Source organism: Podarcis cretensis (assembly GCF_951804945.1).
Source record: "Podarcis cretensis genome assembly, chromosome: Z".
Lineage (NCBI taxonomy): Eukaryota > Metazoa > Chordata > Lepidosauria > Squamata > Lacertidae > Podarcis > Podarcis cretensis.
The window spans coordinates 50,895,220-50,913,291 of NC_137184.1; the positions used below are offsets into that span (position 1 = coordinate 50,895,220).

General features: G+C 50.7%; 1 protein-coding gene across 4 annotated transcripts; it reads left to right on the top strand.

Annotated features, from left to right (window-relative positions):
- The first annotated feature begins 309 nt into the window (after nucleotides 1-309).
- Nucleotides 310-18,000, top strand: PLP1 (proteolipid protein 1). 4 transcript variants are annotated; one of them, XM_079962902.1, is made up of 9 exons: nucleotides 310-658; nucleotides 3,675-3,785; nucleotides 6,400-6,486; nucleotides 7,659-7,845; nucleotides 8,126-8,381; nucleotides 9,369-9,537; nucleotides 16,787-16,860; nucleotides 16,985-17,050; nucleotides 17,270-18,000. In XM_079962902.1, the coding sequence occupies exons 2-9, from the start codon at nucleotides 3,782-3,784 to the stop codon at nucleotides 17,339-17,341; spliced, it is 915 nt and encodes a 304-aa protein (XP_079819028.1). In that variant the 5' UTR covers nucleotides 310-658; nucleotides 3,675-3,781; the 3' UTR covers nucleotides 17,342-18,000. The 4 variants fall into 4 exon arrangements, with proteins under 4 accessions (XP_079819028.1, XP_079819030.1, XP_079819027.1 ...); XM_079962904.1 differs by lacking the exon at nucleotides 310-658 and having other exon boundaries at nucleotides 2,326-3,785; nucleotides 8,126-8,282; XM_079962901.1 differs by lacking the exon at nucleotides 310-658 and having other exon boundaries at nucleotides 2,335-3,785.
- Nucleotides 18,001-18,072: the final 72 nt, after the last annotated feature.

Sequence of the window (18,072 nt, forward strand, 5' to 3'; positions counted from 1 at the left end):
ATAAATCAGATGATGATGATGACCCTCGAAGCTCTCCTCGCAAATCTCCAAGGAAGGAGAGGATAAAATGGGAGAGTTTATTATTATCAGTTATTATTATTATTAGTAGTATTAACATCAACATCATCTTCATCATCATCGAAAATCTCTTAGCAAATTTCCAGCTCAAGGAAGGAGAGGATAGAATGGGAGAGTTGGAAAGAAAAGAACCCCGAGGGGCAGGCGAGACATTTATCCTATTATTTGTGCTTTGTTTCTTTCTTTCTTAAAAAAAAAACAAAAACATTTAGGGCTACTCTCCTTTTCCTACTCCTATTGAAATACTGTACTGCCACTCCATGAGGCCAAACTGAGATTCGCAAAATGTTTGCGGGTATGCGTCCCCCCAGAAAAAAAAATATTCTTCCTCCTCTTCTTCTTCTTCCATTGAAAACGGCACCATTGACAAGAGGATAAAATGCGATCCTAAGCATGACTGACCCATGGGATCCCTGCAACTCGTTGATACGATCCAGTCTTCCAGCTGAAGCCTCCAGGGAAGCCTCTGGCGCGTGCAGAGCGCCGGTCCCAAGGTCGACTGCGCTGGGCCATGGAGGCTCCTTCCCCCAAAAGGAGGACCTTTGGAGGGAAGAAGGGCGGGGTGCAGAAGGACTTTGGGGTAAGTGGCTGAAGGGGCTTCCCCTGGGCAGGGCCTTCTGCACATGCTCATGGTCGCCCTCACCTCCTATCATCTCTGGTAAAAAGACTGGCAGGCGAGGGAGGAAGTGAGGGCAAAAGGAGTCGTAGTAGCGGATGGGCGAAGCCGGCCCGGCCACCTTCGACGAGGGCAGGCGGAGGTCCATTAAAGCGCGGGGGCAACGAAAGGAAAAGAGGACAGAAGAGATTGCGAAAAGGGGGGAGTGAAGGCGGCGCCGCCATGTTTGACGAGGGCAAAAGCGCTCTTTTAAACAAAATAGTGTTTTTCCCCTAGGAGAAAAATTTAGGTCGTTTACATTTAAAATCTGTTGTCATTTTCTGCAACAAAATAGTGTCCCCACCACTCCCAGTAAAGCATTAGGGTAGCAGACGCAAACCCCATTTTATTCCTGTATTCACAATGCACTATGTTTAAAGTAAGTTTTTTAAAAGATGCTAAACCTCATATGCTCATAATTTCTTAATTTATTTTTTAATATATATTTTAACATTTTGTAATTTTATTTTTTAAGGGTTGGCATGTAACAACCTATTTTTTAATTTTTAGTATTTCTACTTGAGAATCATAGAACTCCTGCTGAAAGATGGCCACACCCAATTCTATCTATAAAATATATTTTTTTAAAAAAAAATGCCTTGCAGGGGGTCAGACTGGATGACCCTTGGGGGTCCCAACAGGTCCAGACTGCATACAATGCAGAGGTATTCTTGCTTTTGATTTCCCCCCCAACAAAAATATGAAATTCATTTAAAATTCAGCTGATGAGAAGGTCACAAATGAAGCATTGATTTGTGAGCTGCCCTGAGACCTCCAGGTATATAAATTCTAATGATGATTATTATTGCAAGGCTGAATCCTTCTGCAAAATAGAGGGGGATTTAAATCAATGGGGTTTAAATCAAACCTGTCTTGCTCACCCTCATTTCATCATTATCAGTTTATGTCTTCCAGGTTTGTCAAGATGAAGGGGATACCAGCAAGGCTGAACCTTTGTGTGTAAAAGGTGGAAGAAATCAGTGTCGGAAGGGTGGTTGGTCTGGATGACCCTGGGTGTACCTTCCAGCTCCATGCTTACGTGCTGAGATTCCTGAGATTCCCGCCCCGGGTTCATGTCCTGGTGTCAGTCAATAAAAGACATAAAAATGATAATACATTCTCAAACATGTAATCAAATAAATGCATGATAAAATACACAAAAAATAAAATGAAATATATAAAAAATAAAAAATACATAATAAAACACGTAAAAAGAAGAATACATTCTAAAATAGGGGATGCCAATGAGGCTGAGGGGGAAGGAACCGTCGCCTTGCAGCATTGGAAGTGGGGTTGGTCTGGATTACCCTCAGGGGTCCCTTCCTTCTCCCCACAATGCCTCTCCTTCTTTGCTGAGGGACAAAGACCTCTCTGCCCTCCTGCTGGAGGATCTATGGTCCTCATTGTTCGGATGTTCTCCATTCTCCATTGTTGGGAATAGACAAAGAGGGTCTTGTTTTTCCCCCTGGGCAGCTCCGCCAGCCCGCTCCTCTCCGCGCCGGCCCTGCCAGGCAGCCCCCGAATCCTGAAGGAGGCCATAGAGGGCCAAAGGCATCCCTCGCAGCACCTGCTGGGGGAGCTGGGCCAAACTGGGGAGGGTGGAAGGATAGGATATAGAAGAATAGAATCTTCTTCTTCTCCTCCTCCTCCTCCTCCCTTTAATGGTGATTCCGTAAGGGATTGTGGAGGCCAATTCTGGATCCGCACCTCCTTCCACAATGGAGTTTCCCAGTGAAGGTTCCTTCCTCTTCGCCCGTTTCTCCCTCACGTCCTGAGTTCAAATGTCTTCAAAGCCCATGACTCCTTTGGTCAAGGCGGTTCTCCAATAGAAGAATTGGCCCGGATAGAAGTCCTATTTTCCTCTGAGATAGGCGAGATCCCTTCAGGTATCCATATTTCCTGGAGAAGTCTCTGATTTAAAGAAGCCATCCCAGTTTCCAATAACCTTCCTATTGACAAATTCTTTTTTTCATTACGCAAAGACTGGGCCATGCTGGCATCACCTTCCTATTGACCAATCTGGGAAATTCATTTCTGGAATAGTAACTTATTTACTTCTGCTCTTAGGAAGACATCGACCGATCACAATGAAATTGTGGTGAGCAGGGCAGATTCTTCACCGTTTTTCTAGAAAACCAGGTGTCCCCTATCTTAGATCTGGTAACTCCTCCTTCTTGAAATTCAATTGGTGAGACCGATGTGAGGCTGGCGGTCCACCAAGACCCATACCCAGATGTCAACCACCCTTCTGTTGCTCCACTTGATTCTCCATAAAGGCAGAACCTGACCTTAGTCCCTCTTGAAACCCATTGGGTTGGACTCAGGTGAAGATGGAGGACCACCAAGACCCTGAGAACCTTCCTCTTTGCCCTGCTAGCAAGTTGGTGGTCCACCGAGACCCTGAGTCCACCCTCAGAATCCATGTGATCCTCCCTAAATGCAGGACCTGGCCTTTGTCCCTCTTAAAATCCATTGAGTTGTACTCATGTGAAGACGGAGCTCCACCAAGCCCCTGAGAACCTTCTCCCATATCCTGGTGGCCACCTGGTGGTCCACCAAGACCCTGAGGTCCACCATTCTTTTATTGGTCCACCTAATTCTCCATAAAGGCAGAACCTGACCTTTGTTCCTTTTGAAATCCTTTGGGTTGGACTCAGGTGAAGATGGGGGGAGGGGTCTACCAAGACCCTGAGATCCTTCTCCTTTGCCCTGCTAGCAAAAGTTGGTGGTCGGGTCCACAGAGAATGTGAGCCACGGGTCCTCTAGCCTGAGCTCAGAACTTTCCACCAAAGCTGGAAGCTCCCACAGATCTTAGGACTTTCCATCAAGCAGATCTTGTCCATCTCAGAGTTAACAGGGAGGAGAAGGAGCAGGAGGAGACAGGGCTGGCTTCTCCTTTAAGGGGCATGGCTCTACACAACAGATCCCTTTTTCTTTGGAGGATCTGAGGGGGCAGAGAGAAATCCAGCGAAGTGAGGAGGAGGAGAAGACGACCGGTTGTCCTAGCTGAAGAAGAGACCAGTTGCACTTCACCTGAACCCCAAGGCGATGGGTGAGTTGGACCAGGGGGAAATTTATCAGTATCTCCATCACCCATTAATTTGGCCATGGCGGATCTCAGGGATTTGGGAAGCCGTCCCGGGTTCTGATCTCACCCCGGACTGTCCCACTTGTCCTGAGACCTCTGAAAAGTGATGTGTTTCTGGGGTGGGAAAGAAGACCTCCCTATTTTCACCAGAGACATATTGGGGGGCTGGAAGAAGGGGGTCTGTATCTTCATTTTAGGGGATAGAAGAGGAGGTCTGTATTTTCATTTTAGGAGATGGAATAGGAGATCTGTATTTTCACTGGAGAAATATTTGGGGGACAGAATTGGGGGTCTCTATTTTCATTTTAGGGGATAGAATAGCAGGTCCGCATTTTCACAAGAGAAATGCTGGAGGGATGGAAGAAAAGGACCCCCCCCCCCGTTTTCACCAGAGAAATATTTGGGGGATAGAATAAGGGGGATAGAATAAGGGGAATATTTGGGGTATAGAAAATAAAATTTCATTTTAGGGCGTAGAATTGGAGGTCTGTATTCTCACAAGAGAAATATTGGGTAGGTGGGCTAGATCCCTCCAGCTCCTCACCTCCCTTTCACAGCGACTTGGCCAGGTAGGTCTCTCAGCTGAGAAGGGAGGGGTTCGAACCCAGGACACCAACTGCTACACAGCCAGAGAGTTGGAGCTGTAGCCAGCCAGAGGGAATAGGACCCAGGAGATCGGCTTGGCAGTCAAAGGGACTCTAAGATTCACCCAGGCCTAGGGAAAAACCGGAAAATTGGGGGGAACCCGTTGTGGTTCCCCCCTGAAAAACTGAAGGGAAAAAAGAGGGTGGAATATTAAAACTATCAAACTGGTTTTTATTTCCAATTTTCCTGGTTTTATCCCAGGCCTTCCCATCTGTGCCATATATGACTAATTTGTGCCATATATACCGAGTAAAACACAATGCTCCTGTGAAATAAAGATGTCCATTAATGGGCCCCCGAAAATCCTAACAACCCATGTTTATTTTCACAAAACTGCCCTGAGATTCCCAGGTCAGACTGGATGACCGCCGGGATCCCTTTCAGTTCTGGTGTTTTCTGTACCAGCCGGGACAACTCTCTGGGAGGCGGCATGAAGGAGAGCATTGTTTCAAACTCACAGCCCATCCCTCATTGTCCATTGTCTTCGGGACAATAGGAGCCTTTTTATCTCTGTGCTCTGCTTCGTCCCACATCCCCTCCATCCATCCCACCCCCGAGATGAAGAGGCGAGGAATGGTCCAGTTAGAGTCCTGGGAAGAGAGCTCTGGTTTGAATCCTCAAAACCTTCCTGGCAGGATGAAAATAAAGACCCCCAATTCTATCCCCCGAATATTTCTCTGGTGAGAATCCCCTAAAATGAAAATAGAGACCTCTTGTTCCATATTTTCATTTTAGGGAATTTTGTTTCCCATAATTCCTGGCAGAAATTTAAAAAAGTTTAAGAGAGTTTTTATGGAGAGTTGCTGCCAAGATTTTAATCGCAAAAGGTGGGAAGGGAGAGGATATCACAATCAAATCAGGCTAGCAAAATCAATTAAACTAACTAACTAACTAACTAACTAACTAACTAAATAAATAAATAAATTTAAATAAATTAAGAGAGGATGTTGAACTAGCGAGACTATCAGCAAGGTGACAGACAAAAAATTTACCAGAGAATGGGAAATATACAGAGTCTGCGTAAAAGAACATGTCCAAAATATCAGGTTTCGACTGAGCTGTTTGTAAAAAGGAGAACCTTATCAAATAAGGTTTGATATAAGGTGAAATAAAAGGAGAGGAAATAAAGTTGTGCATTTTTAAAGAACCTAATTCGGGAACATAATGGGAAGATCGAAGGTCACGTTAATTAATGTACAAAACAAGTATCCATTCAGAAATGTAGGATTTTTTAAAAAATCCTATCTTGTCTTTTACATTTCTTGATTATTTCTCTTATACAGTTTTAAAACCAGTAAATCATTAAAAAAAATAATGATTTTAGGGGATGGAATAGGATGTCTCTATTTCCATTTTAGGGGATGGAATAGTTCTCTATTTTCATTTTAGAGGATAGAACGGGAGGTCTGTCTTTTCACCAGCGAAAGATTGAGGGGATAGAATTGGGGAGGCCCCTATTTTCACCTGGCCAGGTAGGTCTCGGGGCCCTCTTCCCAGGACTCTAACTGAACCATTCCTCACCATCCCTGGGGTGAGATGGGGGGCAATGTGGGATGGAGAGATCAAGGCTCCATTGTCCCAAGGACAATGGACAATTGAGGATGAGCTGAGAGTTCGAATCCAAACCTGACACTGTTTCTGGCATCTCAGAGCTGCTTGTTCCCAGCAGAGATAAAGCAGAACATTGGACCAATTGACCCTTGGGGTCAAATCCAGATTTCTGCTCCTATTTTGAAATTCCTGCCAATTCAACGACCCTCGGGGCGGCGGGGTCTCAGCATTCCAGGAAACCCAGCCAGATGGGTGGGGTATAAATAACAAATTATTATTATTATTATTATTATTATTATTATTATTATTATTATTAGGGGAGAGGAAGGAGCCGCAGGGAGGCCTGCCCGTCCTGCTGACCCTTGTATCTTTCGCAATGTAGATAATGTTAGCGGCGGGCCTGAACCCCAACCAACCACGGCTCCACAGAACTCGAACCCGGATCCAGTTCCCCGAGCCGGTTCTCCAGGTAGCCATCTGAAGCCTGAGAAACCCAGACCCTGCCTAGCAGGGCTGGGTTGCCCTCCGATGCGAGGCCACATTGAGATTCCCGCCTTTCAGGGGTGGGACTGAATAATAATAATAATAATAATAATAATAATAATAATAATAATATCGTTTAACCACATCAGTTAATGTGGATACATATGCTATCATGTTATTGTTTTAGTGAAATAAATGGTTTAAATTGTTTTTCTCCTTCCAATCAAATGCAGCAGAAAAGTGGTCCCAATAGAATTTCTTAAACCTCACCAGAATTTCATCATTATTGGTCTATGTATTTCTAATAATAGAACCAAATCAGTCATTTTTGATGGACGTGTAAAAACGAATTTATGATTCCCAAAAGAAAACCTTCCTCTGATGGTCAATATTCAGAGGATGCCAGAAAGGCTGAACCCTTCCTGTAAAAAAAGGATTTCAATCAAGTCTTACTGACTAGTGATATAAATTGTGATTTAAATCGTGACTGAAATTGATTTGATTTCAAAACAAATCCACCCTGCTGCGAAGCAAGTCGAAAAGACTTTCCTTACCGATTCCAAGGTCCGGTGAATGCGTTTCAGGGGATTGAGGTTTGATGCGGCCCTCAGCTCCTGAAGGTTACAGGGCCCTTTATATGTCCAGCTGTCCTTTGTCCACAACAAATTGCTACTGTTTTTTTGTGTTGAATAAATGCTATATGGTAATTGATGGAACTCATAGGTATCTCAAGCCATTTGCACATGTTGCCAGACAACCAGTCCATGCAGAATGTCGGCACCCTATATATAGAAATGAGCAAAGCAGTGATAGTTTGAGGAGCAGGGGAGCAGGCTTACATCATAGGAGCCTACACAACACAAAACACGGTTGCTGTATGTCGGTTTTATTTGTTTTTTATCTTCTCTTTTGGAAATGTACATCCAGGTTTTTCCCCCCTTTGATTTTTTTGGAGGACCCCCAAGAGAGAGGGGGGGGGGGGCGCCAAGCTACGGCTTGTTGAGCTTAGACATAAATCTGGCACTGGCGCCGCCGGTAATTCGACGCTGAGATTCCTGCCTAGCTGGACTGGATGATAGCAACAGGGATAGGGGTTAGGCAACTCTTCCTCAATAGGTTTCTATCCTTCTCTCCTTCCTTCTTCCCGCCCCCTTACAGGTCTGTTAGAGTGCTGTGCCCGCTGCCTGGTGGGGGCGCCCTTCGCCTCGCTGGTGGCCACGGCCCTGTGCTTCCTGGGGGTGGCGCTCTTCTGCGGCTGTGGCCACGAAGCCCTGACCGGCACCGAGCACCTGATCGAGACCTACTTCTCCAAAAACTACCAGGATTACGAGTACCTAGTCGATGTGTAAGCACCTCCTGACGTTCCTTTTCTTCACCTTCGTTCCCTCGTCCGTTCCCCTGTTTGTTTACCGATACATTCTCCCATTCATATTCTGCAATCCGTTTTTCACTGCATATCCACATCAAGTTAAACCGCGACCACACAATCCATCTTCTATCAGAATAATATTCTGCAGTCCTTTTTCAACCGTATATCCCTCCTAGCTCTGGTGGGGGGTCAGACTGGATGACCCTCGGGGTGCCCCCACTGTACCAACGGCCCCCCTCTCTTTTCTCCCCCCCAGGATCCACGATTTCCAGTACGCCATCTATGGGGTGGCCGGCTTCTTCTTCCTCTTTGGTGCCCTCCTGCTCGCTGAAGGCTTCTACACCACTGGCGCTGTCCGGCAGGTTTTCGGCGACTACCGGGCCACCGTCTGCGGCAAGGGCCTGGGCGCCACGGTAGGCCACAAGGGGAGGGGGCCCCGAGGACACCGGCCCGGCCGCTCCTGGGAGCTGGTGTGTCACTGTGTGGGAAAATGGCTGGGCCATCCTGATAAGGTGATCTTCTCCTCTTTCGCACCCAGCGCTGCTGCCGTTCGAACCCGGGGCATGAGACTACTGACGGTGGGGGGCGTTAAGGAGAGTATGACCAGGATATATTGCATAAGTCTTGTCCTTCCTTCCTCTGGTTGTCCATATTAAGAGGAGGCAGCAAGGCTGATCCTTTCTGTAAAGAAAGGATTTTATCCTTCCAAAATGGAAACCTTCCTCCGCTTGATTCTAGGTGCAGTAATTGGGAATGGCTTTACTTACTAGTTCCAAGGTCCTTGGCCAAAAAAGAGGAAATTCCACGTCTAAGGAATCCAGCAGGGCACTTTTAATCCCTTCCTGCCTTTGGGCCTCCATCCCGGAAGGACGCTCCTGGCACCAAGGGACTCGCACTTGTGACACATGGTGCCATCAGAAAACCACCTGCTGTGCCTATGGAGGCCCCCCCCCAATCCCGGGCGTCCGAGTATTCCTGCTTTCCCAGTCCCAGATTTGACTTATGAGGGGTGGAAGAAGAGGTCGCTATTTTCATTTTATGGGACAGAATAGGCGGTCTGTATTTTAATCAGATTAATACTTGTGGGATGGAATAGATGGAAGGATTTGTGGGAATTTGTGTGATGGAATAGAAGATCCCTATTTCATTAGATAAAATATTTGGGTGATGGAATAGGAGATCTCTGTTTTAATCAGATAAATATTTGTGGGATGGAAGAGGTTTCTGTTTTCATTTTAGGGGATAGAATAGGAGGTCTCTATTTCCATTTTAGGAGATGGAATAGGTGGTCTCCATCTTCACCTGAGAATTACCCAAATATAAGCCACCCCTGAAAATAGGATTTTAATGGATCATCTGCCCACCCCTTGTGGGAATATCTGGAGGAAAGGTCCAAGTGGCTGGGAGTTCCTCAGGTCCCAAAGGTCTCCAGTCTCATGCCCCGTCCTCCGGAAGCTCCTGGCGAATCACTGACTCTCGTTTCTTCTCCCTCCTTTCAGTTCGTGGGTATCACCTATGTCCTGACCGTCCTCTGGCTCCTGGTCCTGGCCTGCTCGGCCGTCCCTGTCTATGTCTACTTCACGGCCTGGACCACCTGTAATTCCATCGCCAACCCCACCAAGACGGCCGCCGGCATCGGGAACCTCTGCACAGACGCCCGGATGTATGGTGAGGAAGAACCTAGTTTCTTGGGCCACCTTGGGGAGGAAGAATTTCATGAGGGGTCTCCCAGGAAGAAGGTTCTCAAGGTCCTGGTGGAATAGGACACTGTCAGAGCTGCCCCTAGGTCCCAGCTCACAGAGACACAGCCCGATCGTTGTTATGTACAAAAGTCTTTATTGAAGTTCAACTTCCATTCCAAAGCCGCAGCACGCAGCCCTACGTCTTAAACCCTAGACCGGCGAAGTCCCGTCTGAATCTCCTCCCCTCTGACACCAGTTTAAGATCCTAGCCCTGCTCCACCTTTTCCGTTGTTCTCTCCTCCTCTGGGTCCTCCTGCCCGCCGGGGCTTTCCCCTTTCTGGACTCTTCCGACGCTGAGTCGGCTGACTCCTCCCCCTGTCTCCGGCGGGCTTTAGGACCCGGTTCCCAATCCTCATTCTCTGCTGTCCCGCGCTCCTGTACATTTGAACTTGCCTTTTGCGCCAACCCAGTGACCTTCCTCCTGACCGTCACACTGCTTCTGTCACTGCTTCCCTCTTCCGGGATACTGCCCGGATCTGACCTCCCCTCCGTTGTCTGGCTCTCCGACAGAGGCGTGGCCAGCCCTGACTTATCTTCACTCCCTGGTGTGGAATCCTCTGCCCTCGATACCTGGGACTCTTCCCCCCCACTATGCTCTGGTGGGGAAGCTGGTCCTGATTTCCAACTGCTACTCTGGGAGTCCCTGCTGGCCCCTTGCTCCTGGAGTGTCCCCCTTGGGAATCCCCTTGCCCTGGCCACTGGCGCCCCCTTCTATGAATCTTCCGATTCGCTGGAGAGGCTCATGGAATCTCTCGGGCCACTGTCATCTTCTTCTACGCTGCCCTCAGATTCTTCCCCTTCGCTCTCCATCTCCCCTCTTCCCTGTGCTTCTGCTCCTGAGCCCCTGACATCCATCCCCCCCTCAAAGCCCCCCCTTCCCCTCTCCCCCTCTTCGGATGCGGGTTCCGGGTGCTCCAGTGTTGTGGGGGTGAGTGCGGGATACAGTCCTTCCCCTCTGGTGTGCAGCTGGCTGGCTGGGTCCGGCCAGTCCTGAATGGGCTCGTCGACGTCGATCTCCTCTGCTTCCATCTCTCTGCAGTTGTGCTCGAACCCAGGATCCTCCCCCAACACGTCCATGTCCGTCTCCCCCCCGGTCGCCTCGGGGGATGCTGCCTGCCAAGGCCCCTTCAGCAGTTCCCTGCTCCACCCCACCTCCGGTTGATCGTCCCACCAATAAGAGCGGTCTGTATCAGACCCTGAGGGTGATCCCTCCGGGGAGCGTGTGTCGGGTGCTGGTTCCTCATCTGATGAGAACCCCTGAAACGTGCTGGCTGAAAGTGTGGGTGTGAAAAGATATTCGTCGAAATAATCTGCCGGCATAGGTCTGTGTGGGAAGAGTGCATGGAACTCGTCTTTGAGGTAGTGCTCCTCCACGGCATAGTATGGTACCTACCTGTTGGCGCTGGCCGGGGTACCTTCCCTGGCGAGGAGATATTCAACTCCCTCTTCCCCCCATCTCGAGTCTAAAATCTCTGTGACCTTGTTGAGTGGCTCTGCTCTCGGTGACCCCCCCTTCGTGGGCGCCTCGCTGAGCGGGCCTGGTGCTGTCCCTGGCGCCTGAAACCTGTGGGGTGCCTTGTAGGGCGTGAGCACTGATCTATGAAAGACCGGATGCATTCTGGAACCCTCCGGGAGTGTCAACCGGAAGGCTACTGGGTTGATCTGTGCCTCGACTTGGTAAGGGCCTAGCTGCTTGTGTCCGAGCTTCTTCTTAGCTAACGATCTGGCCGGCACTGCCTGGGCTGCTAACCAGACCCAGTCCCCCACCCGGATGTCCTCCCCAACTCTCCTGTGCCTGTCTGCCTGCATTTTGTAGGCGTGTTTTGCTAGCTCTAACTGCCGTCGGAGTTGCTCGTGGACCTCCTGTAACTCCGCTGCCAAGGCCTCTGCTCCCTGTGGCTCCCCCTCCCCCACTTTCTCCAATCCCGGGAAGGTTCTGGGATGCCGTCCATTGTTGGCGAAGAAAGGTGTCACCCCCGTGGACACGTGTTTCGTGTTGTTGTAGGCAAACTCGGCTAGAGGTAGGTAGTCCACCCAGGTCGAGGGCTGCTGATTCGCGTAGCATCTCAGGTACTGCTGCATGATGGCGTTGACCCTCTCCGCTTGTCCGTTGGTCTGCGGGTGTCTTGCCGACGCTAGGTTGACCTTGACGTTTAGGATGCCCATCAGCTTCTGCCAGAAGCTCGAGATGAACTGGCGCCCCCGGTCGGACAGGATAGACCGCGGTAGTCCGTGCACCTTGAACACGTGGTCTATGAACAGCTTGGCGGTCTGCTCCGTTGTGGCCACCTTCGCGCAAGGAATAAAGTGGGCCATCTTGGTGAACAAGTCTACTACCACGAGCACTGCTGTTTTGCCCCTCGAGCTGGGCAGATCAGTGACAAAGTCCAGTGCCACCCTCTCCCACGGTTTGAGCGGGGTCTGTAGCGGTTCCAACAGTCCCGCCGGCGGTCTGTGCACTGGCTTGGCCCTTTGGCAAGTGTCGCACCTAGTGACGTAATCCGCGACTTCTCCCCGCATCTTGGGCCACCAAAAGTCTCTGGCTACTAATTCCACCGTCTTGTCCGCGCCGAAATGTCCGGCGCTGGGTGCGTCGTGCAACTGTTGTAGTACTCTCGCGCGGAGGTCGTCTCCCGGCACGTAGATGGCCCCTTTGTGGAGGAGTAGGCCGTCGCGTATCTGGAACTCGTCGTCCTTCGCCGTGCCGCTTCGCACTTCTCCATCTTGGATCGTGCGAAGGAATCTGTTTGCAGCGCGCGACGTACCGCTTCCAGGTCCACGGTGGTCGAAGCGCATGCCCACGCTCTAGGTGCGAAAATGTGTTTGGCCGCCACCGGTGCCGCTTCCTCGAGATACTGCGGCTTCCTGGATAGCACATCAGCCATGATGTTGTCTCCCGGGATATATTCTATCCTGAAGTCGAAATCCGCAAAGAACTCTGCCCAGCGGATGTGTCTCTGGTTCAGGAACCGCGCCGTGCGCCAGTACTCCAGGTTCTTATGGTCCGTGCGAACCTGCACTGTGTGTTTGGCTCCGATGAGGAAGTGCCGCCACGCCTTGAAGGCTGCATGGATGGCTAGCAACTCCCTGTCCCAGATGGTGTAGTTCTGCTCCGACTTGCTGAGTTTCCTGGAATAGAAAGCGCACGGTCTCCAGTCCTCTTGCGGATCTTGCTGCAACAGGACCGCCCCCACGGCTCTGTCTGAGGCATCTGTTTCAACCCTCATGGGTTTGCTGGAGTTCACACGTAGCAGCTGTTCTTCGGACGCGAAGAGACGCTTGAGTTTTTGAAAGGACTGCTCCGCCTGCTCTGTCCAGATAAACTTCTTCTTCTTGGAGCTGAGGGTGTCCGTGATGGCCGCCGTCTGCATAGCGAACCCCTTGATAAACTTGCGATAAAAGTTGGCAAAGCCGACAAACTTCTGGACCTCCTTCCGATTGCGCGGGCTCTTCCAGTCCAACACTGAGCGGACCTTGGCACTGTCCATGGCCAGTCCCTTGTCGGACAGTTTGTAGCCCAGGAAATCCACCTCCGTCATGTCGAACTGGCACTTCTCCAGCTTGGCGTAAAGCCTGTGCTCCCGCAGTCTCTGCAGAACCTCCTTGACGTCCCTCTCGTGAGCCTCCTGCGATTCCGAGAAGATCAGGATGTCGTCCAGGAAGCAGACGCACTTCTTGTAGAGGAGTCCCGCTAACACGTGATGCATGAAGGCTTGGAAGCAGTGGGAGCCATTTTGTAAACCAAATGGCATAACTATATTCGTAGGTGCCTAGGGGCGTAAACATGGCCGTCTTCCACTCATCGCCCTCCCGCATGCGTATAAGATTGTACGCCCCTCGTAGATCCAGCTTGGTGAAGATGCGTCCCTTCCTCACCGTCGCGAGCAGGTCGTCGATTTTGGGCATGGGGAATGCCGTGGGCTTTGTCCTCGAATTTATGACCCTATAATCAACTACAAGCCTCTTTTGGGGCGTGTCTTTTTTCTTCATGAAGAACACAGGACTGCCCCCCACTGCTTTGGATTCTTGGATGAATCCCCGCTTCAAGTTGTGATCTATGAACTCCCTGAGCTCTTGCAGTTCGTCTTCAGACATGGAATACAGTTTTCCAGTCGGCAGCGTCGCCCCCGGCAGGAGGTCAATTTTGCAATCGTACGGTCTGGGGGGGGGCAGCTTGTCCGCTTCCTTCTCGCAGAAGACCTCCAAAAACCCTTTGTACTTGTCGGGTACCGCTTGCAGCATGCCCAAGTGTAGCTGCGACCCATCCTCTTGCCCCTCATCCTCCTGGCTAGTCAGGATGCAGTGTTCTGCGCAGTAGGATGAGCAGAAGGTCAATTGACGCTGGTACCATGCTAATGCCGGGCTGTGCCTGTGCAGCCAACTCATGCCCAATACTATGGGTGTGTCTGACAGGTGAGTGACGTTGAAGCTGATGACTTCGCGGTGATTTCCAATCTGCATCACCATTGGCGGCGTTTGCTGTACCACCTGTCCTCCCAGTATCTCTCTGCCATCAACCGTGACAACGTGCAGGGGCATCGTGGCTGGTAGGAGTGCTATGCGATGTTGCTTGATGAAGTCCACTCCTACAAAGTCTGCATTACTACCAGAATCAATAGTGATAGGAACTTCCATGGTTAGTCCATTGGGTAGCTGGATCGATGCAGTGAGTTGCACCACTGGTTTGGGCGGGAGGGGGTCTGTGGGCTGTAAGATTCCTGGGGACTGCTTCACTGACTCGTCTGGCTGGGCCCCAGTGGCTCTGCTTCCAGCCAGACTCCGTCGTTTCCCTGCAGTGGTTCCCCCTGCTGCACTGCTTCCTTTACTGTTGCTGAGGCTGCAGTGTGCTTGTGGATCCTCTGGGGACACTCTTTCGCCATATGCTGAGCACTGTCGCAGATGTAACACTTCCTGTTCCCTCTAGGAGCCTTTGCTTTGACTGCTCCCGGTGTTGGGGCTCTGGTGGCTGTCTGAGCCCTGGCACCACCTATCTCCATCGGCTCCTCTCCCCCTCCCAGTGGAGGCGTGGACTGGGCGCGCGCTGTCTCTCTGGGAAAGAAAGGAGGTGATCTAGCTGGCGTGCGTCCCCAACGCCCTTCATCCTTGCTCCAAGGACATTCTTCCAGCCTCACTCCAATCGCCAGCGCTCTCTGGACGACTTCCTCAGTGCTCTGGGGTCTCTCCCCCCTCGCAATTTCATCTTTCACAGCCCCATTCAGCCCCTCCCAGAACAGGTCCCTGACGGCAGCTGAGTTCTTTTCCCATCCCAGCGCGTTGACCAATGCAAAAAAGCGGGAGTGATATTGCCGTACAGTGGCTTTGCCTTGTTTCAGTCCATGGATCTCCCTTCTGGCCACATCCACATCCACAGCCGATAGAAAACAAGCATCCATCGCTTTAATAAAGGCATCCGCATTTTGGAGGGCTGGGTCATTATCGCGCCACAGATTGCGCAGCCATGCCTTTGCTTCCCCATGGAGATGAGTTAGTATGAAGCCCACTTTCTCCTGCTCATCTCTAAAGTCCTTTTGCAGCAACTTGAGCGCAAAAACCAGGTCTGCTCTGAAACTAGGATACTGCTGCAGGCTCCCGTTGAAATGGGACACGAGGCTGCCCCCCCTCTTACCGAGACCAATTCCCTCCGGTCTGGCACCCGGCAACCCCTGTTTGATCAGCATTTCCAACCTGGTCTGCAGATCCTGGCAGGTGGCGGCTGCTTCATCCTCCCTCTTTCTGGATGCTGCTATTTCCATGTTGAGCCTTGTGACTGCTTCTTGCAAGGCTGCCATTCTTTCATCCGTACTCATCCTTCCCGATCTTCGTGAGCTCGCAAAGCACCAAGCTTCGCCCTTCGCCGCTTCAACTCACGCTGCGAAGGTTTATGGAGACGGGACTTACTGTCAGAGCTGCCCCTAGGTCCCAGCTCACAGAGGACCAACGCCCGATCGTCGTTATGTACAAAAGTCTTTATTGAAGTTCAACTTCCATTCCAAAGCCGCAGCGCGCATCCCTACGTCTTAAACCCTAGACCGGCGAAGTCCCGTCTGAATCTCCTCCCCTCTGACACCAGTTTAAGATCCTAGCCCTGCTCCACCTTTTCCGTTGTTCTCTCCTCCTCTGGGTCCTCCTGCCCGCCGGGGCTTTCCCCTTTCTGGACTCTTCCGACGCCGAGTCGGCTGACTCCTCTCCGTCTCCGGCAGGCTTTAGGACCCGGTTCCCAGTCCTCATTCTCTGCTGTCCTGTACATTTGAACTTGCCTCTCGCGCCAACCCAGTGACCTTCCTCCTGACCGTCACACTGCTTCTGTCACTGCTTCCCTCTTCCGGGATACTGCCCGGATCTGACCTCCCCTCCGTTGTCTGGCTCTCCGACGGAGGCGTGGCCAGCCCTGACTTATCTTCACTCCTTGGTGTGGAATCCTCTGCCCTCGATACCTGGGACTCTTCCCCCCCACTATGCTCTGGTGGGGAAGCTGGTCCTGATTTCCAACTGCTACTCTGGGAGTCCCTGCTGGCCCCTTGCTCCTGGAGTGTCCCCCTTGGGAATCCCCTTGCCCTGGCCACTGGCGCCCCCTTCTGTGAATCTTCCGATTCGCTGGAGAGGCTCATGGAATCTCTCGGGCCACTGTCATCTTCTTCTACGCTGCCCTCAGATTCTTCCCCTTCGCTCTCCATCTCCCCTCTTCCCTGTGCTTCTGCTCCTGAGCCCCTGACAGACATGGAGAAGGTTTTTGAGGTCTTGTGGAACACCAAGTTGGTAGCAGGACCTGAGAGAATCTCAAGGTCCTGGGGGACCCCCATCTTCCCACGAGTCTCACCCAATGAATTTCGAGAGGGATGAAGGTCAGTAAGGATCTTGGAGTCTTGGTAGACCAGCAGCTTGCCACCAGGACCTTGAAGAAGGAACTCAGGAGCCTTGGTGGTCCTCCAACGTCACATGAGTCAACCCAAGGGATTTTCAAGGGGGGGGAAGGTCAGGTCCTGCCTTTAGGGAGAATCCTATGGACCCTGATGGTGGGCTCAGGGTCTTTGTAGAACACGAACTTGTTATCAGGATCTGGGAGGATGTTCTCAGGATCTTGGTGGGCCTCCTTCACATTTCAAGAGGGACCAAGGAGGTGGGGTGAGGTGGTCCTTCAGCTCTCAACTGTTCTGTGTTTTGGTGCCCCACCACAGGTGTCCTGCCATGGAATGCCTCCCCGGGAAGAGTGTGTGGCCAGAGCCTTCTCTCCATCTGCAAGACATCCGAGGTGAGTTCTCAGTGGTCAAGACTAGAGATCTTTCATGTTCCTTTCTACCATTGTTTCTACGTTGAGTTCCTTCAATGGGTGACCCATTCTCCTCCTCATCCTCCCTCTTCTCCTCATCCTACAGTTCCAGATGACGTTCCACCTGTTCATCGCGGCCTTCGTGGGAGCGGCAATCACCTTGGTGGCTCTGGTAAGGACAGCTTCCCACAACTCTTCATCTCTGGGTGGAGGGTTTGAACCACACGTGGGGCAAAGGATGGGATGGAGGTCTCCAGCAGAACCCTGGAAAATCAGCAGGACTCAGCTGCTGACTCCTTCCGATGGTCCTGGGAGGAGACCTGCTGAGCTGTCAGGGAAACCAGGAGGAATGGGTTTTAGCAATTCTGCTTCTGTTCCCCTTCCTTCGTAGGTGACGTTCATCATTGCGGCCACCTACAACTTCGCCGTCCTGAGGCTGATGGGCCGGGGAACAAAATTCTAACCTGGCACTCGCCCGGGCTGAGAGACTCCCTCCCTCCCTCTTCATAATAATAATAACAATCAGTATTATTTGCACCCTGGACTGGTCTTCTAACCACGAGGCTCTAACCAGGCGGCTGCCGACCTCCTGCTCTAACTACCCACCAGCCAATCGGCTCATCCCCATTTGCCGGGGTTGGACTAGATGACCCCGGGGTCCCTTTTCAAAAGCAACCATGATTCTATGATCTCACTCGACCCAGCCGGACCCAAAAATGGGATTATTCCCAGTCCGGGGATTTCGTCGGCGCAGGAAACCGATGTCGGAGCGAGAGAGAGGAGGTCCTCCAACCTGTTAGTCCTGCTTTTTGGAGGAAAAATCACTCCAGCCCCTTTAAGATCCCCAAAAGAAAGTCCTTTTTTTGGAAAAAAATAATTGCAGTTTTATGCTCCAAACAGCGGGAAATCATTCAATGGGATGACACCATTTTTTTGTAAGAGGCTAATAAAAACATACACGTGTGTATATATATATATATATAATATAATGTGAAAACCGACTGTTCTTAACACGGCATGCGGAAAGCTGAGATAACGAAGGATAATGTCGAAAATAAATAACGAAGGACAAATAATGAAGGATAATATTGAAATAAAAACGAAGGGTGAATTTCACGAGAAGAGCTTGTCGGTTTTTTAATGCTTCACTTTGTTTCAGTGGGGAAATGGGACGAAACTATCATATTGCCTTAA